The sequence below is a fragment of the Anser cygnoides genome, chromosome Z, assembly GCF_040182565.1.
Source record: "Anser cygnoides isolate HZ-2024a breed goose chromosome Z, Taihu_goose_T2T_genome, whole genome shotgun sequence".
Taxonomy (NCBI): domain Eukaryota; kingdom Metazoa; phylum Chordata; class Aves; order Anseriformes; family Anatidae; genus Anser; species Anser cygnoides.
This window is the reverse complement of record NC_089912.1, coordinates 45,723,872-45,751,753: the sequence shown is the minus strand read 5'-3', so window position 1 is coordinate 45,751,753 and position 27,882 is coordinate 45,723,872. Positions and strand designations below refer to the sequence as shown.

At 37.0% G+C, this 27,882-nt stretch overlaps 1 protein-coding gene across 7 annotated transcripts in view; it reads left to right on the top strand.

Moving 5' to 3' along the window:
• Window positions 1-27,882, top strand: part of VPS13A (vacuolar protein sorting 13 homolog A) — a 121,294-nt gene that overhangs the window by 27,192 nt on the left and 66,220 nt on the right. For all 7 annotated transcript variants that reach the window (XR_010827995.1, XM_066989087.1, XM_066989086.1 and 4 more), the window contains exons 20-35: window positions 2,747-2,883; window positions 3,849-3,981; window positions 4,800-4,917; window positions 11,582-11,720; window positions 14,561-14,645; window positions 16,705-16,877; window positions 19,433-19,589; window positions 19,962-20,041; window positions 20,264-20,323; window positions 20,416-20,572; window positions 24,238-24,354; window positions 24,438-24,541; window positions 24,935-25,102; window positions 25,720-26,027; window positions 26,750-26,897; window positions 27,718-27,868. Coding sequence is in view for 6 of the 7 variants with exons in the window: in XM_066989087.1 (XP_066845188.1) it covers window positions 2,747-2,883; window positions 3,849-3,981; window positions 4,800-4,917; window positions 11,582-11,720; window positions 14,561-14,645; window positions 16,705-16,877; window positions 19,433-19,589; window positions 19,962-20,041; window positions 20,264-20,323; window positions 20,416-20,572; window positions 24,238-24,354; window positions 24,438-24,541; window positions 24,935-25,102; window positions 25,720-26,027; window positions 26,750-26,897; window positions 27,718-27,868 (2,235 nt within the window). In the remaining variant the exon portion in view is untranslated. The remainder of the gene's footprint in view (window positions 1-2,746; window positions 2,884-3,848; window positions 3,982-4,799; window positions 4,918-11,581; window positions 11,721-14,560; window positions 14,646-16,704; window positions 16,878-19,432; window positions 19,590-19,961; window positions 20,042-20,263; window positions 20,324-20,415; window positions 20,573-24,237; window positions 24,355-24,437; window positions 24,542-24,934; window positions 25,103-25,719; window positions 26,028-26,749; window positions 26,898-27,717; window positions 27,869-27,882) is intronic.

The window sequence follows — 27,882 nt, the reverse complement described above, 5'->3', positions numbered from 1 at the left end:
TTTTGTTCATCTGAGTATCCAAATAACCTTAATTGTGTCTTATTCTTGATGATACCGAGATATAGGTTGTCTCATAAAACTCTTAAATCCTTTTCAGAGTTGTTGCTTTTCAGCACACATTCTTCATTTATAGGTGAATGTTGATTTTGATCTTGACTGACTGAAGTCATATAAACTATATCTGTCTTTCAGTTACTCAGCATTGAAGCCATTCCCCTCATTTTAATTTCTTAATCTTAAATTATCTTAAAAAATCTTAAATTTTTATCTCTGGAGGTCTTGTATTTCAACATACAGATGAAAATGGTAAATACCTTTGAGACAAATACTGAGATATGTGGAATTAACTTGTATGAGTAAGGGTGTCTGAGGCACTATAGGTCAGAGGCGTGTCCAGCTCAGTGTCCTGTCTTTGACTTGTGTGTGGGAGAGGGTGCTAAGGGGAGTTTTCACATATAAATTCTTTTTAAAAGAAAAAAAAAATCAGTGTGAGTTTTACCTCATTTAGATCTGTAATATGTTAATATTTAAATTAACATATGAACGTTCCATAATAATAAGTTAAATCATAGAAAACTCAAGTACTGTGTATTTCTTTTATCAATCTAGTATCAGGAATGAAATTGGGCATCATTTATATATCTACTTGTTAGTTCTTCTTTGGCTGAACTGTGTGCAAGCCTTTATACTGTTTAATTAAGGACTGAAGTCAAAATAACAAGTCTATAGTTAGGTGGATCATCTTTCTCATCTTTCCTGTCAGAAACTTCTCCAGCAGTATTGAATATATTGATATCGCAGGTCATTCCTGAGATTATTTTGGAAAAAAAAAAAAATTTGCTTAATTGCAATATGCTTGGCTCTCTACTCATTATAATTGAACACTGATTCTGAGCATGATTCATTTATTTCTGGAAATAAGAAATGCTACGATGCTTCAGTTATAACTTAGATATAGCATAACTTCAGAGGTATATCCCTACCAGTAACTCTTACTTCTTCAAAAATATTGAGTTGCCAGTAGTAATCCAAAGGCTTGTTTCTTTCATGAATGAAAAACCCAACTGAAATTTCTAAAAATAAGTGGTGTGTTGCTTGTAAAAGAAAAAGAAAAGAAAGAAGGCAGATTAACATAGTCCCTTGCAGCACAGTATTCTGCTGATCAGAGGTAGAATTAAAAAAAAAAAAAAAGGAATCATATCATTGATATGTTCAGACTTGCTGTCCTTCTCAGTAAAGAATATTTTACACGTGTCTTTCAAGCAGTAAAAGATAGCTGGAAAATACTGGGGACCTGTGAACTATAGAGCTGAAGAAACTCTCTACTCCAAAATAATAATAAGTTTCAGTACCACTGAAAGGCATTACAGAAGTCTGGTTTCCCAGAGTGCAGTTTATGGACTCACTTAACTGAGTTCTTTTTTCAAAGGAAATAAAAAAGGCTGTTCTGGAACCTTCAAAGTCACTCAAGTATGGTTAGGTATTGAAAACTGAAAAAAATCTTTTTATTAATCTAAGTTACTTTACCTTGGAAATTCTGTACTGTGTTTGTCATCCAATTCTTCATTGACTAGTCTATCTGTCCTATGGCACTACAACCATTGATAATGTTGGAATAGTTTTAACTTATTTCTTCCTTAATATCTGAGTTGAGCAACAAAGTTTCCTATGTGTTTTGTACAATCACTTCATGTTTTGAAATCTAACCTCTTTACACTATACTTCTTTTCCTTACTGATGTGGGTGTTCTGCAGTGCGATGTCATCTTGATCACTTGTTACATCTAGTTCCGTGATTAACTTGTTTCATCCGGTAAATATTTAGCGGGTTGTGGCTGCATCATAAGGCAGTTTTCAGTGCTAACGTGAAGCAAGGCTACTCATTCCTCTTCAGATGGGGGGGGGGGGGTGAAGAGAGAATTTGATCTCAAACGTTTTGACAATCTGAAACTCCCAACCAGTTGAATAATTTTTGAACAGATTTTTTGCAAGACCTTGCACTTGCTGATCATCAGGATAGAGATGCTAGTCAGCAAAATCAGTGTAAATGTCAGTATCTTAGTAGTAAAAATATGGGCAGTTTGACAACCACAGTTGGACACTTCCAGTAAGAGCTGCTGGAGCAAGTTAATTTCTGAATCTGCAGAGCACAATGGGTTATCTCTGCAATTGTCAAGTTGCATTACACTTTCCAGTTACCATTTCACCTCTGCTCAGTATGAAGCTTTTTTTGGAATTGCATGTTTCTGTGTTGTATTAGTGTTTCTACTTCTGCATTAGCATTGTTCGCCATCACCATGTCATCTATTTGGTGGGTCTTTTAAAGATATCCTGTGTTTTTTGGCTCAGAAGAAATTTAAAGAGCATCTGTATGTATAATTAAACATGATAATTAGATGGCAGTAGCAATATGGGAGATGGAGTAACTTCCTTCTTGCAGAAAACTTTCATGCATGAAAACTCTGTTCATGCAGAAAGAAGAGATCTGCTGAAGGGGATGAGTAACTATGCAGAGAGTACAGATAGGAGGGGTGTGTATGTACTCTCTGCTTACAGAAGCGTGGATCTGTTCTTCATGTTCAATAGTTTCAACTCCAGATGCTATGGGTCTTGCTGAAAAAGAACTAGTTATATAGTGTTCACAGCTCCATTAAAGTTAGGCAGGAATTTCTCTTATAGCTTCTTTTAATTCCGTGGGTTTTGTGTGGATTAATTTATTCATATTTACTAACTGTGTTGTTTTTCAGGTTTGTTGTATATTATCGAAACCCAGAAAGTTCTTGACCTCAAAATTAACCTCATGGCTTCATACATAATTGTTCCACAAAAGGGATTCTATGACTGTACATCAAATCTACTCCTTTTGGATCTTGGTAGTCTTAAGGTATGTATTTACCTGATGAAGTAATTCAGCAAAAATGTTTGGCTTTTATGTGATTTGTTGTTTCTTGAATTTGTATGTATTGTATCTTAGTGCGTATATGTACCTAGACTTCTTTAAGGTTGCCCAGGCAATATTAATGTGATTATTCTGAGTGTTCAATCTACTAATTATTTTTAATGTGAAAGTAGTCATAATTCAGTAGCACTCAAAAGAGAAATGTCTTAAAAACGAATATTTAAACTGTTTTCACTGTTATAAACCTCACACTGAGCACTGTCTGGCTCTGACAAAAACAAAGATCAGTGCAAAAATTATTAGACATTCTAAGGATGATAGACACATCTCATTGGAGATGAACAGCAGAGAGGGCACATACAAATGTAAGACACCAAAGAAGGGTAACCCAAAGCTGAATCAAAGACGTAATGACTGATATTAAAGCTAAGACACTGAACATTGATAATGAATGGTCCAAAGCCCCTTTTCTGTTTTACTCAGAGTTTGTGTAATAAGTTACAGGGTAATGCCACACCTAAATTTAATAGATAGATAAATTTTAAAATAGATTGTGCTACTATGGTGATTAATGCCATATTTTTGTATATAGAAAAGTGAACATTATGATGTTACTGATTATGAAGAGTTTGAGACTTGTCTGGATTATGAGTCACTTACTAAAGGAAATTAAAATAAATTCCTTCTGTACAAAATATTGTATGAAACTTGATAGATGTTAATTTCTTTCTTTCCTTGAAGAAATGATGTTTAGTACTTCCCATTTTTTGTTTTGATATAGCTGCTTGTGTTAGATATCTCCTCTGCTGTGATGTTTCTAAGACTCTGTGCCCTTATAATGAAGGTTTAAATTTAATCTTTTGTCGTGGTAGGATCAAGTATTCATAGAATTACTACTTTGACTATTTTGAAATTAATTACTGCTTTTTTTTTTGTGACTGTGGTTTAAGATGAAAAGCAAAAGTCGTTCTGATTTATCGGAACTTAAAGTAGGACAAAGCAGTATTGAAGATATAATGTCAAGAGCTTATGACAGTTTTGATATCCAGCTCACCAGTATACAGTTACTCTACAGCAAACATGGTGAGTATTCATAAAAGTAAATCTGTCTTCAATAGATTAAAAATATTTCAGTAGTTGATGTACCTTTGTATTTTTAACTGAAACGGTGGAGAATCTTTGGGACATGTTTCTTTAAACTCAGATTTTAAACTCCATCATGTGAACATACTAAGAACTTCCAAAACATACATCTAGGTCTTAGATTCCAACCTTATCTTTTGCTAAATAGATGAACCAAACCCCCTGTTTTTGAAGATTCCAAAATGCCTCATTTGATTTAGAGCGTAATAAATACGTACTTTTGCTCTTATTCCAACAGTGTAATTAATTTATGATGTATTTTCATTCAGTGCCTTTTTCTGACTTCCGTCTAAATTAAAAGCAGAATCCATGAGTAGTTTCAGGTATGATCATTTTGTGAGGGTAAAGAAAGGATCAGAATCCCTTATTGAGGGAAACTTCTAGTAGTAGTTTGTGAACTAACAATGTAGAAAAAGTCAGAATCAAAGAAGTCTAAGACATTTAATTCTTGTTCCGGAGGAGAATCCAAAGCCTGAACTCCTAGTACAATGCATGTTAAGAATTAAGTCCTTAGAAATCTGCATCATTGTTTGGGTAGATGTTTAGATGTGAACAGTGGAAAGTATTAAGTACTGCAGTGTGTCTGAAGTCCTGATCCTGTACAGTATGCATGTATTGAAGAGCTATTAAAGAGACTCTGTCACCTAAATTTTTAACAACGTATATTAAGTAATATCAGGTGCCTTAATTCCGTAATATGTGTAATGGAAAGAAATATCATTCAGTTTCAAAGCTTAGGGATTTTTTTGTTCCTCTAGATGAAAACTGGCAAGAGGCTCGTAAGCTGAAATACTCATCTCAACATATCTTGCAGCCCTTGGATGTGAAAGTGGAATTTAGCAGAGCTATGGTTGTCACAGATGCAAGAATGCCCAAGTAAGTCTAGTTCCTGTTTTTGAATTTTACAGTAAATTGTTTTTTTAGGGGGAGAAGAAAAGATAATAAGTATCTATTTATAATTCTTACGCTATTTTACATCAGCCACATGTATCGCACTTCTAAGATTCACATTTGGTCCTAAATACTTTATTAAATATACTAATCATAGTCCAAATTAGGTTTTTCTGATACACATTTTAGTCCTCATTGGAAATACAGAGGGACGGGAAATGTGAACTTACAATGCCTCTCTTATAAACATCACAAAATACTTTGAAAAGTGATTTGCTGTCTTACTCCCTTACTTTTGTTTAGGTTATTTGTCAGTGATGTTTATCTACCTCAGATCTCTTCTCAAGGAAAGAGCTTTTAATGCATAGAGTGTACACTTAGGCTTATTTAGCAGAAAAGTTATTGCTTATGGAAGTTGTACTCAGAAGGCGTTTTCATGTTACTACTGTTGAAGCAAATTTGATGTCCAAGACCACTGAGACAGAAGGGCAAAGATAATTCTGCATATATTTTGGAAAAAACATCCTCACTAATGTCCGACAAGGACACTACTTGCTAAAAATTCCATTGTTTTTGAAGTGCCATTAATGCATTACAACATAATATGTTTTTTAGGACAATCATGATACAACAAACTAGCTTACACTTCATTCTTAAAACTATTAGAAATTCAGATTTTAGCTAGGCACTTATGGGCATAAGAATTGGCATAGGCCGTGGCAGAAAAAAAATGTTTAGCACAGTCAGGGGGCAATTTATGAAATGAAAATTGAGAAGAATGTGAAGATCATAAAGACCAGTTGTTCTCCAGGTACCCTGTCCTCTGAGCTGGTAGATGGGGAGCAGAGTGAAACCCTCATAACTGGCGAGGAAATGGTTAGCGACCTGCTTAACTACTTAGACATATGCAAGTCTTTGAGGCTGGATGGGATACACCCAAAGGTACTGAGAGAGTTGTCAAAAGTGCTCACCAAGACACTTTCCATCATTTATCGGCAGTCCTGCCTATCAGGGGGAAGTCCCAGTCAACTGTCAGCTAGCAAACATGATGCCCGTCTGGAAGGAGTGTCTGGGAAACTCCAGGCCTATTAGTGTAACCTTGGTGCCGGGGAAGCTCATGGAGCAGATTGTCTTGAGTGCCATCATGCTGCATCTACAGGGCAACCAGGTGATCAGGCCCAATCAGCGTGGGTTTATGAAAGGCAGGTCCTGCTTGACTAACCTGATCTTCTGTGACAAAGTGACGTGCTCAGTGGATGAGGGAACAGCTGTGGATGTGGTCTACCTTTACTTCAGTAAGGCTTTTGACACTGTTTGCCACAGCATTCTCCGGGAGAAACAGGCTGCTCATGACTTGGATGGGTGTACACTTCATTGGGTTAAAAGCTGGCTGGGTGTCTGGACCCAAAGAATTGTGGTGAATGGAGTTAAATCCAGCTGCAGTCTGGTCTGGTCACTAGTGGAGTCCCCCAGGGCTCAGTACTGGGGCCAGTTCTCTTTAATATCTTTATCAGTGATCTGGATGAGGGGATCAAGTGCACCCTCAGTAAGTTTGCGGACAACACTAAGTTGGGCACAAGTGTTAATCTGTTCGAGGGTAGGAGGATTCTGCAGAGGGATCTGGATAGGCAGGGGTGATGGGCTAAGGCCAGCTGTATGAAGTTCAGCAAGGCTGAGTGCCAGGTTCTGCACCTGGGGCACAACAACCCCATGCAACCCTACAGGCTGGGGGAGGAGTGGCTGGAAAGCTGCCTGGTGGAAAGGGACCTGAGGCTATTGGTCAATAGCCAGCTGAACATGAGCCAGCAGTGTGCTCAGGAGGCCGAGAAGGACAACAACATCCTGGCTTGTATCAGAAATAGTGTGGCCAGCATGACTAGGGAAGTGATTGTCCCCCTGTACTCGGCTCTGGTGAGGCCGCACCTCAAGTACTGTGATCAGTTTTGGGCCCCTCGCTATAAGAAGGACATCGATGTGCTAGAGTGTGCCCAAAGAAGGGCAACAAAGCTGGTGAGGGGTCTAGAAAAACAAGTCTTAGGAGGAGCAGCTGAGGGAGTTGGGGTTGTTTAGCCTAGAGAAAAGGCTTCGGGAGACCTTATCATGCTCTACAATTACCTTAAAGCAGGCTGTAGCGAGGTGGGGATTGGTCTCTTCTCCCAAGCGCCAAGTGATAAGACAAGAGTGGAAATGGCCTTAAGTGGCACCATGGGAGGTCTTGATTGGATTTTAGGAAAAATTTCTTCACTGTAGGGGTTGTGAAGTATTGGAACAGGCTGCGTAGGGAAGTAGTTGAGTCACCATCCTTGGAGGTCTTCAAAACACAGACTCACAGAATATGCGTCTAGTTGTCAAGCTTAGTGACATGGTTTAATGGCAATGCTAGGTTAAAGGTTGGGCTATATGATCATAGAGGGCTTTTACAACCTAAATGATTGTATTCTGTTCTATGAATCTAGGATTTGTTTACTCAGAAGTAAAATAATGCATACCACTGATGCTGTGTGTTGTGAATACAGAGCATTGATTTTGTGGTACAATGGTGCCACCTTCTGGAAAGCTGGGAAGCTAGCTTCTGAATTTTGATGTCTGACATGGTAAAACATTGTACTCTTTTTCCTCCTTACCTTTTCTATTTGGTGGAAAAGGTTAGATAAGAGAACTAAAAAGACAGATTCCTGAGAGTTGTACATCAGGAAGCCCAGGGAGAGAAAGTGAGATTTCATTTCTGTGGTCATATAACAGACTGTTGTTTTAATGTAGGTTTGTAATTGGGTTATGCTAATATAACCTGGGTTAAGGAGTGTCTGCTCTTAATGAAAGCACCTATTGCTGTATCATATTACTACTTGTCATGGCATGCGACACAAAGAGAAGCGTATACCAGTTGTGCTTTTCCTTTTGACTGTTTATCTCTGTCAAGACTGATTCTAAGAAATTTTTCCATAATGTATGTTATTTGTGTTCCATATTCTCATATGGTCACTTAAATGACAGTAAAAGGTTTCTAACTACTTGCTTTTGTTGTTGAAGCATTATTTCTTGCAGATCAGCTGGTGCTCCTTTGAGTGTCTGTGCTATCTCACAGCTGTTTGATTGTGATAAGCATATACCACAGTGAGTTAAGGATCAAAACTAACATCTTAACCCTCACCAAGAGCAAATAGCCAATCTAGCATAACTGAACTTTTTACTTTCTTCAATCTCCAGATGATTCTAGGATGGATTTTGAAGATGATACTGTAATACTTTAGTCCTCTACCAGTCTCAAAATAGCTGGGATAGCAGCTCTTCACATGATGGTGGAGATTTGACCTTCTCTTTAACGGCTTGCTGCTGCTGCTTCTTGCTTCAAATTCTTTAGAAGTTTGAAGTATTGAGAACTTGGATTACCTTCTGGATAGTACATATCCTGTTATGACTGTGTGACAAATTTTCAAATTTGGTTATCTATCTCACAAATTGGTTAAAACAACAAATGTTTTAATTGTTCCTGTTTTTTATCTCTCACTATTGTGGTGGTTTTAACCCTGCTGGGCAGCTAAACTCCACCTCAACCACTCTCTCACTTCCCCTCCTCAAAGGAAGAGGGGGAGAAAAGGAAAGGAGAAACTGAAAGCAAACTAAGAGCACCTTCCTCCCCACTCCCTTCTACCTCCTCCCCCCAAGCAGCACAGGGGAACAGGGAACGGGGGCTGTAGTCAGTCCCTGACACTTCTCTTTGTCTCCTCCACGTCTTCACGGTCACTCTCTGCCCCTGCTCCACATGGGGTCTCTCTCACAGGATGCCGTCCTTCCCGAACTGAGCCTGTGGGGGCTTTTCACAGGCAGCAGCCCTTCAAGAACTGCTCCCACACGGCTCCGTACCACGGGGTCCATCCCCCAGGAGCAAACTGCTCCAGCACGGGTCCCCCACGGGCGGCAGCTCCCCCCAGACCCCCTGCTCCTGCGTGGGCTCCTCTCCACGGGCTGCAGCTCCGGCCCGGGGCCTGCTCCTGCGGGGGCTCTCCATGGGCCGCAGCCTCCTCGAGGCCACATCCACCTGCTCCACCGGGGGCTCCTCCACGGGCTGCAGCGTGGAGATCTGCTCCGTGTGGGACCCATGGGCTGCAGGGGGACAGCCTGCTCCACCAGGGGCCTCTCCACAGGCTGCAGGGGAACTGCTGCTGCATGCCTGGAGCACCTCCTGCTGCACTGACCTTGAGGTCTGCAGGGCTGTTTTTCTCACATGTTCTCACTCCTTCTTACACCTAAAAAGCTTGTAATTGGATGCTTGTATTTTCTTGATTCTTTAATGTTGCATATACTTCTTCAGGAGACCCTTGAATCCAGTTGAATTATTGTTCAAAACAGTAATGAATTTACCAGGCCTTAGTGCTGGCTTTGCTTAGGAAGGCACGTCTCTATATTGATGCCTGAATGAGAATAGTAATTTATGTGATTTACATTGATTAAAGAGCACTAGATCAAGGGCCTTTCATTGCTGACTTGTATTTTTAAAATATCAAGGCATCTGCTCATATTTTTTTTACCCTTAAAATGAACTTTCACTCTGTGTTTGGATCTGATTATCTGCCTTTCATTTCTGAGAATAGGATGCAGCGCTCCTTATAGTTTCTGTGCTTTCGTCTTTGGGAACACTAATAAGATTCTGTTATTTTGTAGACTGTTTAAGTTTTTTATTTGTTTTCTCTGGTTGTAGGGTTCCCCCATTTTGTGAAGCAGGTTACTGGGAGAATGTCGTGTGTTTTTTGAAGGTGTTTGAAGGTAGTACTAGGATACCAAAGTTGAGAGCATCCTACTATACAATATATAGTCTCCATTTAAAAAAATAAATACGTCCTATTTGAAGGAATGTCCATATATGACTGGAGCTTTGAAAGTGGTTCTACTTTAGACAGAAGGAAATGTTAAGGATGCCAGTCTGAACCATGGCAGAAGTTTCTGCACAGATTCCTTCATGGACCGAAGTACCGAACTCTTCTATTCCTCAGTTGCTGCCCACAAACTGAGAACAACTGCATTCTACTTCTAGATGTTTTCTGTATGTTAAAAGCTTTTTTTAAAGGACCAGAATTATTTGCATTATCTATGCCTTGTGTCTGCTAAATGCTCTCTTATGCCAGGTATATATGGGCTGTCCGTTTTACAAATAGTCATCAGAAGCTGACCTTTCCCTCAACAACTAGCAGGCAATAGCAGGGCATAGAGTAAAGGATGGGTGCAGTTGATTACAATATGAAATCTTTATCCTAGTTGCTGTAGTCTTGCTTAAAGCTAGTAAAGATGAGAGTGAAGACTTCATCTCTCTCTCTCTATATATATATGTATAAATCTATGGGAAAAAAAGAATGATATCCATCTTTATCGTACAGCTACACACTTGTCTGGTTGTCCCCCTTCCTCTCCCCCTCCCTGTCCCAGAACCCCCTACCCTGCCCTCCCTCGACACACCCCCCCAACACAAAAAAAAAAAAAAAAAGGAAGAAAAACGGGGACAACAAAAAGTGTAAATTTCTTTCTAACAGTACTGGAATTATGAACATAAATCATAAGTAGATGAAATTAAATTCCTTCAGGCTTTATGGATCAAAAACATATACATAGTAAAAACCTAGAAACTTGCTGCTGCTATTTGACCGGTATAGATTCAGGTTTGCTCAGTTATGAAGTGTTTTTTCCAGTTACTCTTGTATCTCAAAGTTAGTTGAGGGTGACTGAAAACTTTGGATTTTTTTTTCCCCTCACATTATCTCCATGTTCCTCTGGAGACTGAGCCTTGAGTTGAGCACAATGAAATTGACAGGAAACAACAGGTCCTGTTTCTTACATCCACTGTGTTAAGCGTCTGCTGCTGCCCGCTGTTGGTGATGGTTGGCTTATTGAATGGACCAGACCTCTTTTATATGTTCTAATTAGCTGTTGGAATAAATACATAATAAGTTTCTTGGAGACAGTTTTCTATGCTGCTCAGTTCTGTGAGGAACTGGGATGCGTTTTATGTCTTTAAAAAGACAGTGACTATATTCAGTTCTACTTCATATCATCAAAAGTCTATTCAAACAGAGTTAAAATACATTTTATTGATGACATTTTTAAAGAGTTATTTTATTCCCCTGTGTCTTTTATGTCTATGACATTTAGTTTACATAGCGAACATGGAAATAATATTAGAGCCAGGTTAAATATACATAACTTCAAGAAAGTTATTTGTGAAAGTACACAAAATTGTAATTTTAGGTTGAAATTTTAGGTTGCAAACATTCTTACGCAAAAAGTTTTTTTTTTTTTTTTTGTAAAATACTGTGTGAGGGCTTAGCTGTGTGATTTACTGCAAGTAATTAAATGAAAAATACGAACAAGAATGAGCAATTTCTGATTGTAAGGATGGTATGCTTTATGTAACCAAATCAGGAGTTATTTGCAGCCTTCATCCAGAAGACTTTGTACCAAATGCAAATATAAATTAATATCTAGATATTTGTTAGTTAGTGATCTCTTCTGTGTGCAACAGAAGTTACATGTCTGTATTAAATGTAATGGTTAGATGACCTTCCTTCTGACCAGGAAGAGTAGTGTATTTTTCAGAAGAAAATGAATGTGATGTCTGAATGAAATAGTTATACGATAACATCGATTATTTATGTAACAGGTTCAAACTGTCTGGACAACTGCCTTTACTTTCAGTCCAAATATCAGACCAAAAGCTGACAAGTATCTTGGAGCTAATTGATAGCATTCCTAAGCCAGAAAGTGCTCCTGCTACCACTTCTCCTCCAAAAATAACTGAGGTAAGATTTTTAAAAATTATTTCATCAATACTAATGACAAAAATAAATTTCTTGTGGTTAGCACTGCAGTTATTAAATGAGCAGAGGAAAGTGAAGAACAAGCATTTACTTAGAACCTCTCAAAACTTGTAGCTAATTCTGTAAAGCTATAGAAATTTTACTTGTCATTTAGTTTGTGTTCATTATGATCCTTAGTCTGTAATTACGAGATTTATTTATTTTTTTTTTAACTCAGCCACCGGAAAACTATGACAAAAAAAGTACTTTTGCGACTCTGGGACTTTGCTTCGTATTAATCTTGATGAACGTGTGTTCATCATTCATGTTTAGCTGAAGATTAATTTAATTTTACCTTCAAGCTTACACATGCATCATAGTGTTTCAGAGTTTCGGTTCAGCTATTTTGTTTAGAGAAAGAAATAGCTAAAATTTCATAATTTTAAGCAGTTTAAATACTATGTAGATGTTAGGCAGCAGTTTAAAGCAAAACAAAAATACCCCATCAGTGGTTAGTATTGGCGCAATAGTGCCTGTCTAACAAAAGTGGTATTTGTCACTGCTTCAGTTCAACTCACTTCAGTTTCTCACAGCTTTTTAATTATTATTATTGTTCACTTATATAACACACTTGAGTTAGTGCCAGTTCTGTCTTGTTTTTCTAAGTTCTTGGAGTGTGGAGTGAATTCTATCCCTATTTCCCTACCTCCTTTCCTAAGTGAAAATCATTGGAGTCAATGTTTTATGCTTTCTTAAAGGATTGGTACTTTCCTGTTAGTATTCCTGAAAAGTGTATATTAACTTTTGATAATCATCTGTTTTTAAGAAAATTAGGAAGTGAACTCCTAATTGCTTATTTTTAACATCACTCTAATCTGCACAATCTGGCTATGTTTTATATATATATTTTTAAAACAGTTTTCATTGTAACACATGCAAAAGATTCTTGTTCCACTTTCTACATGTAGTGGCAGAATGGTGACAATTCACACATTCTCAGTTACTGCTCTGGGTTGTAGGCAACTGCATCTTAAAATTACAGACTTTTGTTAACACCCGTTTCCCCAGATACATCACAGAATGATGATTGCCTTCCACTAGATCAGGTGGCTCATAGTCCCCTTGAACCTGGCCTTAAACACTTCAGGGACAGGGCATCCACAACTTCTCTGGGCAACCGGTTCCTGTGTCTCACCACCCTCAGAGTGAAGAACTTATTTGTAATGTTTAATCTAAATCTACCGTTTTTTAGTTTAAAGCCATTCCCCTTTGTCTGATCACTCCACTCCCTGACAAAAGAGTCCCTCCCCAGCTTTCCCATAGGCTTCCTTTAGGTATTGGAAGGATGCTATAAGGTCTCCCTGGAGCCTTTACTCTTCTCCAGGCCGAACAACCCCAATTCCCTCAGCCTGTCTTCATAGAGTAAGTGCTCCAGCCCCTTGACCATCTCTCTGGCCCTCCTCTGGACTTGTTCTAATAGGTCTGTGTCCTTCTTGTGCTGGGGGCCCCAGAACTGAACACAGTACTCCAGATGGGGTCTCATGAGAGCAGAGTAGAAGGGGAGAATCATCTCTGTCTCCCTGCTGGCCATGCTTCCTTTGATGCTGCCCAGAACACAGTTTCTGTGCTTTGTGTGTGCATTGCCAGCTCATGCTGAGCTTCTCATCAACCACCACCCACCGGTCATTCTCCTCAGGGCTGCTCTCAATCCATTCTCCGCCCAGCCTGTATTTGTGTTTAGGATTGCCCCAGCCCAAAAAAAGGTCCAGCAAAGGACCTTGCACTTGGCCTTGTTGAACCTCATGAGGTTCACACAGGCCCACCTCTCCAGCCTGTCCAGGTCCCTCTGGATGGCATCCCTTCCCTCCAGCTTGTCAACTGCACCACAGAGCTTGGTATCACCGGCGTAGTTGCTGAGGCTGCACTTGATTCCATTATCCGTGTCTCCAACAAAGATGTTAAACAGCGCCAGTCCCAATACAGACCTCCAAGATACACCAGTTGTTGCTGATCTTCCACTTTGATGTTGAGCTGTTGACCACAACTCTTTGAGTGCAACCATCTAGCCAATTCCTTACCCACTGAGAGGTCCATCCATCAAATCCGTATGCCTCCAATTTAGAGACAAGAGCGTCATGGGGGACAGTGCAAATGCTTTGCACAAGTCCAGGTAGATGGTATCAGTTGCTCTGCCCCTGTCCACCAAAGCTGTGGTGGAGCTCTACAATACAAAGCTGTATTGTAGAAAGCCACCAGATTTGTCATGAAGAAATTTGAACACAATGTGGACAATCTTGGACAGAATTTTGGACACAATTTTGTCATGCATGATGAAATTTGGACACAATTCTGTCTACTATTATATTCTCTCTATCCCTTTTTTCTTTTTTCTTTTTTTCCGTTCTTTTTCTGTTCTTTTTCCTTTTTCCTCTACTGCCACTGGTATTGTGTAATTTTATAAAGAACAGCTAGTCTTTTACTGTTCTCTGAAGTTGCCATTCTGTAATCCTTTGAGGGACTAGGTTTTGTCTTTCCTGTGTTTTGTATGATGTCCGGTCTGTGTCCATATTTTGATCTGTGAAGTTGGATATTTGAACTTCTTTGCTCTGTTTCCAGATGGATTATCTCTGCAGCTATTCAACTGTGTAACACCTGCTGTTTCTGTTCTATTTAAGCCTCTTTTCTTCCTATACTTTTAGTTATTAATAACATGTTCATTTAGAATGTTTTGTGCTTAAAATAAAACTGATTAAGTTCTAAAGCTTCTATGCAGCAGCATTTGTGCATGCAATAGCATGAGCAAAGAATTCAAGCAAAAATTTATATGGTGTCTTCTATTTCAGGCTGCGATATCCCCTGTACTCTCAGTGCCACATTTATCACAAGGCGTGCTTCCTGTTTTGGATCTTCATTCGTTTGCAGAATCAGGTAATACAATCTATTTTACAGTCTGATTTATTGAACAGTTCAAGTGAATTTTTTAACTACATTGGGTTCATTTGTTTCTCCTGGAGTAAGTTACCATTCTGAGGCTTTGTTTCAAATTTTTGAAGCTGCGCTATATTCTGTTTAGTTTCTTATTCACTCTGTACAAAACACTTATGCATTTACTCTGTACAAAACATTTATGCATTTTCTCAAAGCAGCACAACTTTCAGTGCTTGCTCTTTCCATTACTTCTCTTGAAGTAGAACGTTTCTTTCACAGGATGGGTTGTTTATTTTTTGTCTTTGGATATGATACAATAGATATCTATCAGAAAAGACATGTGGTGACTCATACTGTGTTGGAAAATGGTGAGACTTGTGATGGCCTCTATTTATATGGGTCTTTAATCTGCCATTGTTCCCTACTGAGTAAATTTTTAGCAGAATTTCAAGTTCTTCATATTTCAAAAAGCTTTAGGTTTTAAGTCATTTTCATTAAGTGTGAAGAATTCTGGGTCTATGCTCATTGTGAAATAAATTCTGTAAAGAACTCTTGTAGGACATAGAGAATAAAATTAGCTTTTTCAATAACCTGTTAACCTGATGAAGTGTGCAGCAGTGCTCTGAATTTTAGTTTTTTGAATCAAACCTTGGACATTCTGGTGAGCATTCCTGGTGGATTTTGAAAATCAAAACTAAATTGAGAGAAAAGCAAAGATCCACTAAGTAATTAAGTGTAAAGTTAAAAGTCCTAGGAGTTGGATATTCAGGGTGTTGATTCAGAACGTCTGTAGTAACATGTATGTCATTTTTTGCTTCAGTACATACTTAGTCCTCTCATCATGATTTTAATTATTTTCTTTGAAGGTTTTTATCTTTTACTTTGTTGCATATAGTACAATTAAAAAATACTAAGTGACTGTGAGAAACTACTGTGTTATAAACAAACAGCATTTTGACTTTCACAGGATCAAGCAGAAGATACACTACAGAGGAACTGATCATGTTTAATACCAACTTTCTGTTCAAACAGTTTAGCTTAATTGTAACATTCCATCTAATAGTTATAGTTGAAGAATAATGAAATATATCAGCGTTGTTTCAACATCAGTTGCCCTACCTTTGCCAAAACATTCAGTTGTGGAAATAGAGAAGAATACTTTCTCTGCTCTCCCAAAGTCGATGATGGATGTAGTTTGTGACACTAGCAGAATTATAAGCAAAGCTAGTTATTTTTTCATTGATGTAATCACTTCTAATTCAGTGTGTGTACAGTGTGTATACAGATATGGATCTGTGGATCTTCATCTATTTTTATGAGTTCTGTTAGATGCCCAAAGGTAAAATATCTTTCCCTTCTTAAAATTAGGGTGAGGTGAGAATGAAAACATGTAACAGTTAATTTGAGAAAGTAATAACTAGATTTTGATCGAATCAGGTTTGTTTTTAAATTATATCATACATGGCAACTGTGCAAATGTTTTGATTGACTCATGTATTTCCCTACCTTCCCCCCAGATTCCAGGGTGCTTTTAAACCATAGAATATACCTCCTCAAGTCATCTGTTCGGTTTTGTCAGAAGAAAGATAGATGTTCCTTTAACTTCACAGCTGCTGGTTTCTTGGTGAAAGGAAAAAGCCATATTAGACTGTTCTATCTATTGGTCATTGTAATACATGTCTAATAACGTCAGGTGGAATAAAGCTTTGCTTTTTCTCACAAAGCTGATGAAGTCAGCAGCAGTTGGTTCAGCAGAAGAAATGTCTTGCCTTTAGTGTGGACTAATAGCTTAATGAGACACTGTGCTCATTTTTGCATAGCCAGTAGTGAGAGAATGCTGTCAAAGGAGTTAATGAGAGTTGATGATGTGGTAGTGCAGCTGTAGGTGTTGTGGAGGCAGGAACTGAGGCAAGTGTAGAAACAGATTTAGCTAGGTGATCTTCCCAAAGTTGTCTACATCTCTAAATATTTACATGTACATAAAAATTCTAGGTCATATTACTGCAAAATACTGGTTATCTAAAATGTGTATGTAACATTGTTGTGAATTAATCTTTAGAATCAGAAGAAGAATTTTATGATGCTCTAAGCAGTCCTGTGGAGGACATGCCATTTTTCGAAGCCCCATCTGGTTCCCTCACACGAGCTAGCAGTATAAAGCGAAAAAAACTACGTAAACAAGAATCTTTGAAAAATATGACTGAATTTCAGCTGAGGTTTGAAGTAGCTGAGGTAAAGTTACATTTTTTTTGTCTCTCCAAAGCACACCTGATCTATGACTCTTTCCTGTTCATTGTGTTCACAAATTCATGTTTGTAGAATTACTGATTCGCTGTTTCTTGCTCAAACTATTCTGGAGTGTTCAAGAGGTTGTTTTTGCTTTCAAGTCACAATTATGCTTCTGCATCTTCATCTGTACTGAAATACCTTGTTTTGTCTACTTTCCCAATTCATTTTATCATTGAATTTCCTTTACCTAACCATCACTGGTAGAGCTCAGAAGCAGTATTATTCTTTGTGCGTTCTGTTTTTTTTTTTTGGCTTAAGATGTAGTTTTTGACATCTCTTTTCCAAACACTTCTGTGACCACTGGGAAAACTTAATTAATGTTTCATGTCATACAATCACCCTATTTTTACCCTCTGTTTCTTTTCCAATTCTGTTGAACTCAAACATAGCAAGTTCACTGTGAGGCATTTAATGGTTATTCTTGCTGCTTCAGACTTGAAAAAGAGTATTTTACCTAAGTGCTATCTGACTACATCAGTTGGTCTAATAACAGATAGTGGCAATGACAGTGTTATTGCTGCTACCCAGTGTATAGCTTTACAGACAAACCATACAAAGTCAGTTAACTTTACAGATTCTGTTTTAGGGTAGGATTTACAGAAAGGCTTCAACACATAGTAACTAGCTTGCAGCTTCTTGTTATGCTCTAGACTTCTAAAAATAAAAAAATAATGAAAAATCATTACTATTTTTTTTCTTAAGAATGGCTAAGATGTTTTATTTTATATTCTTCTTTACTGGTAACTCTACCATTTCACAGTCTCTAAGAAAATGATATAAATAAAATCTGTAAAAAATCACCTACCTCTCCATTTGTTGCCTTTATAGTTTAAAAATGGAAAGGAAGACTGCGTATATTTATTTTGCTTAGTTTATGAAAGACGATGACAATGGACAGCTCACGTAGATATTTATTTAACAACATCTTTGTTGCGTATGATTGAAAAATCTGGAACTTCTCTTGATTGATGTTCAGTTTGCAAATTCCTTAATGGCAGAGCTCAAAAAAAAATCCAATCACAGAATCATTAACGTTGGAAAAGACTTTCAAGATCATCTGGTCCAGCCATCACCCTACTACCAATGTCACCCACTAAACCACCTCCCTGGTCCTGCTGACTACACTATTCCTGATACAAGCCAGGATGCCGTTGGCCTTCTTGGCCACCTGGGCACACTGCTGGCTCATGTTCGGGCGAGCATCGATGAGCACCTCCAGATGCTTTTCCTCTGCACAGCTTTCCAAGCACTCCACCCCAAGTCTGTAGCGCTGCATGGGGTTGTTGTGACCAAAGTGCAGGACCTGGCACTTAGCCATGTTGAACTGCTTCCCTTGGCCTCTGCCCATCGACCCATCCTCTCCAGGTCCCTCTGCAGGGCCTCCCTACCCTCCAGCAGATCGACACTTCCCCCCAGCTTGGTGTCATCTGCAAACTTGACTTTTAAAAACTCTCTTTTCACCTGAACTGTGGGGGGGTTCTTCTGTTCCCCGTACCAGAATTCCAGGTCAGAAGGATGAGTACCCTCAGGATAACTGGTCTGGCTAGTAAAGACAGATGCAAAGAAGGCGTTTAAAACCTCAGCCTTTTCCTTATCCTCAGTAGTCGTGTTCCCTTCTGCATCCAGTAAAGAAATGGAGATTCTCTTTGGCCCTCCTCTTGCTATTAGTATATTTATAAAAACATTTTTTGTTATCCTTGACTGTAGTGGCCAGGTTGAGCTTGTGCTGGTCTTTGGCCTTCCTGATTTTTTCTCTGCATATGCTGGCAACTTCCTTGTACTCTCCCAGAGCTTCATGCCCCTTCTTCCACCAGAAATAAACTCTTTTTCTCCCGAACACACAGCAAAATTTCTGTGTTCAGCCATGCTGGTCTTCTTCCCTGCCAGCTCATCTTATGGCATACAGGGACAGCCTGCTTCTGTGCCTTTACGACATCCTTCCTGAGGAGTGTCCAGCCTTCCTGGACCCCTTTGGCCTTCTGGACTGGCTCCCAAGGGGCCCTCCCTGCCATTGTCCTGAACAATTCAAAGCCTGCCCTCCAGAATTCCAAGGTAGCGGTTTTATTGACCCCCCTCCTGACTTCACCAAGGATAGAGAACTCCACCATGTCATGGTCATTATGCCCAAGACAACTCCCTACCACCTCATCTCACAGTCCTTCTCTGTTCATGAACATGAAAGCAAGTAAACAATGTCCACTGAAAATCTAGTTTTGACTGAGTTGAACATTACTAAATGCTTTACAGAACACTTTTAAAAATTAATTAGATCCTATAAGTGTAACTTTTTTCAAACATACATACAATACATTTTTGTTAAATCAGCATCAAACAGTATTCTAGTAATTTTGCTTGTTGAACTCTTTATTTTTTCCATGTCTTTGGCTGTATAAAGTTTAATGATCAATATGCCTTAACCAGTAAGTATATGTAAATATATGATCCTAAGTAAAATCTAAGAAGATAATTCCCTACCTTTTTTTTTAATTTTTTCATAGGTCTTAATAAAATTATGCCGCCTTACTGATAATATCGAGACACCTGTGCTGCAGCTTGAGGTTGTAGGGTTAGGCACTGAACTTAAATTAAGAACGTTTGACATGACTGCAAATGCTTTCCTGCATGAAGTTTGTCTGCTGTGCCCAGAGTATATGGGTAAGTGTTTGTATGCTGGTCAAAAAACCGATTCATTAATAGCTAATAACACTTTGAATGTGTCTTCAAAAAGCCTGCAGGGCTTTCTTTTGTAAGCTGAGGAGGATCCACTTCCGGAATTAAATATAAGGTGTAAAAAAGGGAAGATAATTCTGGAGCTCATTCTGTTAGTAATGCTTTTGTAAATTTGTTCCAGTGCTGATGATTTTAGGAGAGGCATCTATTTTAGGTGTGCAGAAGAGCTTTTTAAATTAAATAGTCATGACAGCTAATAGTCTAGTTTATAGGCTATAGGTGATCAAAAGATGCATAGGTACCTCGTCAAATTTTTTTTCTTTATTAAAAAAAAAATCCTTTTTCTTTTTTTTTAAGACGATAATGGAAAACCAGTTTACATAATTACTACTTTGGATAATGTAGAAGATGATCTTCTCACTTTGGAGTATATAAAGGTGGGAAAACAGCAGACTTTTCTTTTGAGTCATAAGTTAATAACAAACTACAGTATCACCGAGAAATGCTTTTTCCTTACTTAACCACTTCTTCATATATTGAATGTTATGTGCAAAATCTGTCTGATCCCTAAACAGACTGACTTACATATCATAAGCTATAACTTGAAATTTGCAAACATCTCCTGTTTGTCTTGTTTATGTGCATGTTTGGTGGAATAGGCTGATATTAATGGACCAGAACTGAAGACTGCGTATCAGAATGTTCTACAGAAGATAAAGGTACGATACATATATATTTAAACATTTTTTCTACATTTGGGGGACTGATTCATTTATAATCTGATTAATTAATAATCTGATTATTCTTTCAGGTGAACTTTTCTTCTCTTGATGTTCATCTGCATACTGAAACTCTCCTGAATGCCATGAACTATCTAAACAATCTTCTACCCAAACAAGAAACTAAAGTTGCAGAAGAACCAGTTCATGAAAAAATTGAGGAGAAGAAGGATGTTCTTAAGAAATTAAGTAAGTTTCTTTATTCTTTTTATGTCTTTCTTTTCTCTTCCCTCCTCTAAGACAGACAGATAACAGACATATTTGCTATTTTTTTATAAGTTCACTTCACAGTTTTTCTAATTTTGATGGTGATAAAAATGTTAGCTAGCAGATTATTATTGAGTAGCAAGGGTATGGTGTTACTCCTTCGCTGGAAGAGTGTAGCAGAGAAATAACTGTATAATTAAATGATCTAAGGTAGTTGCTGCAGCTGTTGACATTTCCTGAGGTAGAAATAATAAGCATGTTGTTTGAGTACTTGTCTTCAAATTCGCTTAGTTATGATAAACTGTGTTAAATAGTAGCTTATTGAAAATTATATTCCTAATGGTGTTCTGCAATATAATAAATATTTTTGCATTACAACGTTTATAAAAAAAAAAAAAGATCTGTATAAAAATTAAGGAAATAAAGATCTTGATGGGTTAGAAAATTTAGCACAAAGATGAAAACTTTTGCTAATAAGTGTATTGAATGCATTCTAGACAATTTTGTGCTTTCAAAGTTATAGCACAATGTGAATTTAACTATTCAGTGAGATGACTTTGTTCACCATCTTTGTTCCTATCATAAAAATATTTTTATTAGTTTAGGTTTGTAATCTACTCATTTAGCAATTTATTAATATGTAAACACTGACTGTAGATGTGAATACAAAATAGACACTGATGCATTTCATAAGCTCCAGGACAGGTCTGTTTATTAGTGAGCTACTCAGTTGCTGAATGAATAAATTCTATCTGGCACCAATTTTGTTGGCATAATTTGTTGGACTTACTGCTTTAGATGTATGAACTTGCACATGAGTTTGGATTTAGTTTGTAGTGTAATAAATAGATGGTCCTTGCTCAGTGGAAGCTGGATTTGAGCATTTAAAATCTTTTGTTATGAGATGCAGGTAATATAGTTCATTAATATCAATTACCATGTTTTCAGGGACACATAAGTAGCACATAAATTCCTGCAATTTACAAGTGATCTGGTGAGTCTCTTTATCAAAGATACCTGGTACTCTTGTAGGTACCTGATTTGTACATATAAATTTAGGGCTACTCACCTTCTTTGGCATTCAGAAGAAATGTTGCATCCTGAAAGGGATGCGGACCAGTCGATTATCCAATAATATTGGTCTGAAGGAATTATGCTACTGCAGTAAGGTTCATCTCATCTCCTTCCATGTTCTAAGTGTTTTCTGTCACTTATGCCTTGGACAAGGCAAAAGATAAGTACCTGTCTATTCAGTAATAATTATGATTGATTTCTTTTTGTCTATTCAAGGCACATAGCATATAAAAATATAAAAAAATTCTCTTTTTCTGGGATGAATTGAGACTTTTGATTTCCTTACAGTTAATTTATCCTCTTTGTTTGAGGAACATCAGTCTCTTGTGAATAACTTGCTTGTCATGCAGTCCTACCATTCTCTCACCAGGAATTTGATGTGTCTGATTTGTTGATAATGTGGAGCAGCAACAAACAACCAGATCACCTCCCTTGCTTGCTCTTGTGTCTGGGAGCTGCTTTGAAATTAATACTTACATTAAATCCTCAGCAGTATGTCAATAATATTCCTTTCTGCTGTGAGAAGGACTTCTCTGAGATCTTTGCAATTGTTTCTTTCTATTAATTTTAAAACAATTAGATACCTGCTATTTATAGTAAAAAATTATAATTGAAATACCCCAAAACAAAACAAAAAAACACCACACCCTACAGACAAAAACTAGGGCAGAGGATAATTCTCAAGATGATTCTTGTTAAAGTGTTTTAATACTCGCTTTTGTGTAAGCGATTTCAAGGAGCTCTGTCATCTGACTGACCTGGTAAACTGGTGAGATCTTTCTGAGGCTGCCCTCCTTCACTGACATGAATTCTGACAAGCATTTTGAGTTAAAATTCTGTACTAGTTCTATATTCTTAAATCCCAATATCACATTTGCAAAATTTGATGAGATTGTCGAGAAGGTTGCTGCCTCTACAAAGAAATATTTGGCACAATAACATGGTTTAGTGGGCAGTATTGGTGATAGGGGACAGTTGTACTGGATGAGTTTGGAGAGCTTTTCCAACCTTAACCACTCTATGATTCTGCGTTTGTAAGTCTAGTAGTCAGTGGCTAATATTCATACTCAGTGACTCATAGTGACTAATTCACAATGTTACTAAGGGTTCATGTTTTTCTTACGGGAGACAGGTGAAATAGTATCCTGATTGTGTTTTTTGAAGAAAAATTCGAGACTGAAATAATACCTATATTAGGGGAAAAATAAGCAAGCTTTTGGGTGCACAGCATTTTTGGGGATTCGTGTAATTGTTTTCCATATGCACTTAAATGAAATAAGTTATGTTAATTGTTTAAACATTATGAAAGGAAAGGTAATTATGATCTCTGTGGCACAACAGGTTATAAATAAAACAGGGGAACATAAGGTTTGTAGCCTTTGTTTTTCAGGGGGTACAGTGGAAGATGAAAGGTATTTGCCTTAGGATTGATGAGAGTTCAGTTGGGGTGGGATGTGGAAAAAGCGGTAGTAATGTTACACAGTGTCTTTCAGTTGATGATTTCTAAATGTTCCATCAAATTAGTAAGAATTTTAGATTCTCAGCTCTTTTTCTGAAAGTGTTTTGTAGGACTCTATTGAACAATAGAACAAAGAAATAAAGGATGGAAAAATTGTTCTGTTGAAAAAAAATTCTTCAACTATATTTTTTCTTATTTTTTCTGTAAGATCGTTTTAATTCATGGTGGGTTTTAATTTCAGTTGTACTGGGACATGCTTGGACACAAGGTACATTTGTGTACAGATTATGTTCTGTGAACTTACAGATTCTGGTCTGTGGTTTACTGAACTGTGAACAGATGATTCAGCGCTTCTTTATTTTTGAATCATTTTGCTATGAAAGCAAACACCAAAGTGCTTGAAAAGCCTTGTAATGAACAGCAACAAAATAGACTTTCTTAGGTGATGCTCTTCCCTTCTCCCCCACTCCTGTATAACTTTGCAGACTAAACTTTTACTGTGGATAGTTGTTGGCTGAGGAGTTTTCTTTTGTTAGCAAGGTACAATAAAATCGTATGACTGAACCTAATATATTTATGGAACTGTAGTTTGAGTCTAAGGATTGAGAAGGCCTTAACATACATGCAATACTTAGATGAAATATCTCATCTGAAAAGCTGTTTAAAACTTGGATTTAGGAAATTGAGCACAGATACAGGAAAAAATCTCCTTCATTATGTAAACAAGACCATTAGTTGGAAATGACTCATCAATAGAACAGGTAGAAGAGTATATTAATGCAGCTATCATGTTAACGCTATTTGAAGTAAACTGCTTAGTCCTGAATACAGTATTTCTAATTTTGCTTTGTGCCATGTGGATATATATAAAATGTATTTCAGTTAATAAAATACTGATGTTGTATACCAAAGTTTGTGAAACACATAACGATCACTGTATATGCAATCAATTCCTTCCTGTCCTACTTGTTAGAATGTGTGCTGTGCATCTTGTCCACACTGTAGACTTTCTAGACTTCAGAGAAGGGGTACTAAATTTTCTGTCTCTTCTTGAAGAAAAATTATTTTTGTCTCCTCCTTGAAGAGCTGCATTTTTTTTTGGTATTTCCTACAGCATCAAAAAAATCAAAGTATGAAGATGTTATCGACCTCAATATCTGTGCGGATTTGTCCTGTTTACGTGTCTTTATTAGAGAGAAAAAACACAGAATAGCTGAAATTCACATTGAAGGTAAGAATAAAATTTTAATAACAGAGGCACAAAACTTTGTAACCAGAAGAATCTCTAGATCTTGTATGTCAATTTTTTTAAAGGTCTGGATAGCCAAGTGATCATGAAAAAAACAGCAACAGAAGTGACTGCAAAATTAAAGAACATCATTATCATGGATTCTGATGAGATGGCATTGTATAAAAAGGTATGTATTTGCATGTATCATTGATCTATGAATGGATTATAGATGCTAAATTGACCTGAACTGTGAAATCTACTTTTTCTATGTTTGCTAGGAGCATTATTTTCTACAGGCAGACTTGTTTCTCTCCATAGCCAGTATTGTTACACCAAAATTTTGTCGATTTTGTGCAACTGTGATTCCTGGTTGCTTATTAGGCTCAATCAAAAGAATTGTTCAAGATGAAATTCTAACTGAATATTTTCAGCTATTTCAAAGATGATGATGTTGTTTGTTTGTTTCATTTACTGTTAAGGTATTTAAACTAAAAATGTTAGAAGCGTGAGATACTATGTTGGAATTTGTTTTCTCTAGCATAAGTTTTTACATTGGAGGTGCTCTGTTTTTCTTCCTAAGGCTCTTTACATCACGGGAAAAGAAGTCTTCAACTTCAAAATGATATCTTATATGAATGCTACAGATGGAATTGCATATACAGATATGGATGTTGTTGACAATAGTATTAGCCTAACAGTTGGGTGTATTCAAGTAGTTTTTGTCAACAAGTTTGTTTCTTCTATTTTGGTAAGTTAAATTTTCCAGTTGATGTTCCTTAGCATGCAAACAACATTGCCAAATCTAGAAAAGGATAAAGCATCCCATGTAAGATGGTGCCCATTTGTGTTAGAACTCTTGTAATCTTGTAAAACCTTTGCTGAATATATGATTGAACTATTTACTTTTCTTCTCTATATTTTCATTATTGTGGAGTGGATGGTTAAGCAGTAATATTTGCTGATATTATCCCTTTTTTTAATGATCTGTGGCAAATTATAGATACATGGACTGTTTTGTGGTGATGAAATATAAGTATTAAGCCATGAAAATGAATGCTTTTTCTATACATTCTGCTAAATAAATCTATCTTTTACACTGCAAATGAGTAAATAATTCATACAAGTCATGTTACAAGATCATTGCTGTTGCCATCTGACTTATCAGATATTTAGTATGGAATTTTATTTTTATATAGGCATATTTTGTCATATTCTGGGAGAGATTATCCTACTAAGGAATTCAGAAAAAGTGTTTAGCTAAAACAGTATCTTTAGATGGTTTGCTATTTAAAATACTATGATTCTTAGAGTTCTTGAAGTAATGTAATTCTTAATAAAACTCCCAAATTCTGTATTTTTTCCTAGGCTTTTATAAATAACTTTCAAGCTGCCAAAGAAGCTCTTACTGAGGCAACCGTTCAAGCAGCAGAGAAAGCAGCTACAGGTGTAAAAGAGCTAGCAGAGCGTAGTTCTCGTTTGGCACTAGATATCAATATCAAAGCACCTGTTGTGATAGTTCCACAATCAGCAGTGTCTGCGAATGTCCTGGTGGCTGATCTTGGTCTAATCACTGTAAAGAACCATTTTTTTATTGCTAAATCAAAAGCTTGGTACAATCTCCCACCTGTTGTTGACTCTATGACAGTGAATTTGAGCGAACTGAAGTTATACAGGTAACATTGTGTCAAGATTTTTCAAATTTCTATAGTCATTGTGGAATACTTCAGTTGAAGAGCTTTGAGAAGTTGTTATATCAAAATAATTAATGGTTGGTTATTGCCAGATACAGTAGTATCTTGAAATATAACAGCAAATTAATACTTTGTAAAAGAATTAAAATTTATGGCTTAGGAGAAACAGCAATCTACACATCTCTTAATAGAAACAAATGTCTGTTTACAGACTGTCATGTAGATTAATAAATTTGGGAATTATTTACTGCTTTGGGACAAGTTAAACCACTTGTAACTGGGTATTTTAGCCTTTTTTTTAAAGCTGTTTTTATCAGGAAATAAATAAAGGCAGATAGATGTAAAGAAACATTCATAAATGGGCTTTGGTACTGGGGATTAAGAGCAGGAGAGGAAGAGGAAGGGGATTTTCAAACAGTTGAAGAATACTGAAGAGAGGAGGAACTGCTCTTCAGCTGATCAGAGGTCATAACTTGCAAAAAGCTAGTATGCAGGACATATGCTCTGTATATCTCCTCCCTGCAGAGAAAGGATGTTGCTGGAGTAAAGCTTTAACTAGAAATTCTAGGAGTAGTGCACTCAGCTATGAAGACTGTTTTACAGCACTTTTCAAAAAGATTAGGAAAAGACTGAAACGTGTTCATGTTTGTTAGAACATATAAGTGTAGTATGTTGTGCTGAGAGTACTTAGTTTCTCTTCACAGATCATACTATGAGCAGGACTCATTGCAAAGTGAAGTACAACTGCTGCAACCACTCAATCTGGAAGTAGTTGTTGAACGAAATTTAGCTGCTGCATGGTATAATGAAGTTCCCGATATTGAAATATCTGGACGACTCAAGCCTATGAATGTAAGCAGTCATTTCTGAAAGCAACTGTTAAAATACCTATGGAAAATAGATTTATTTTTCCTGTCCATAAAAAACCATGCTCACTAGCTTATTATTTGATCTAAAGACACAAAGGTAGAATGGATTTTGTTGTTTCATACAGGAAAAGGGAAGTGAATACATTTTTCCTCTAATCTGGATTTCATCTGCAATACAGCAGATAGACTTTGTGCTATATATCACTGTTGCCATTTAGAAATAAGTATGCTTTTATAGCCTTGTTTTATGCATCTTTTGGTATCTTTGAAGGATGGAGTGGAAGAACTTGGGTTTTATTCGTCAGTTTATTAGTGACATGGCCAACTGCAGAACTCATACCTACAACAAGCTTCAGTTAGTGCACATTCTCATTTAAATTAAATGTCATAAAACTTAAAGCATGTCAGATGTATGAGGAAACCTTTTTGCCAAATTTTGAAATAAAAGTAGTAACCCTTGTTTTGAAGTACCCTTTGACTAAACACGCTTAACAATTTTAAGCAACTATAGGTCAAACTGTATGTGTATTTTCTAAAATTCAAATTCTAAATTGTAGCTTTGCAAAGAACGTTTGTGGAAAAAACAAAATGTGTGAACAACTTTTGATTTCTAGAATTTACTTTAAGGAATTGTGTAGATTTTGGAAAACTGTTTTACTTGTTTCTTTAGTCTCCTAACTAGTGATTCAAATTAGATGAACTTTGTTTATTTATTTATCTAAAAACTTAGATTTCAGCTACCAAAAGTGTAATGAATAGATACGGTCTAAGTTTAATAACAATCCTTTTTTTTTTTTTTAAAGCTAATTCTCAGTCAGGAAGACATTACAACAATATTGAGGACACTAAATGAAAATATATGTGGAAGCTCAGATGCATCACCACCTTTACCAGAACCAAAAGATACGACTAGCCATTGTAGTGATATCCACAGTACTTCACAGCAATCTGCAGGTAATGTATTCTAT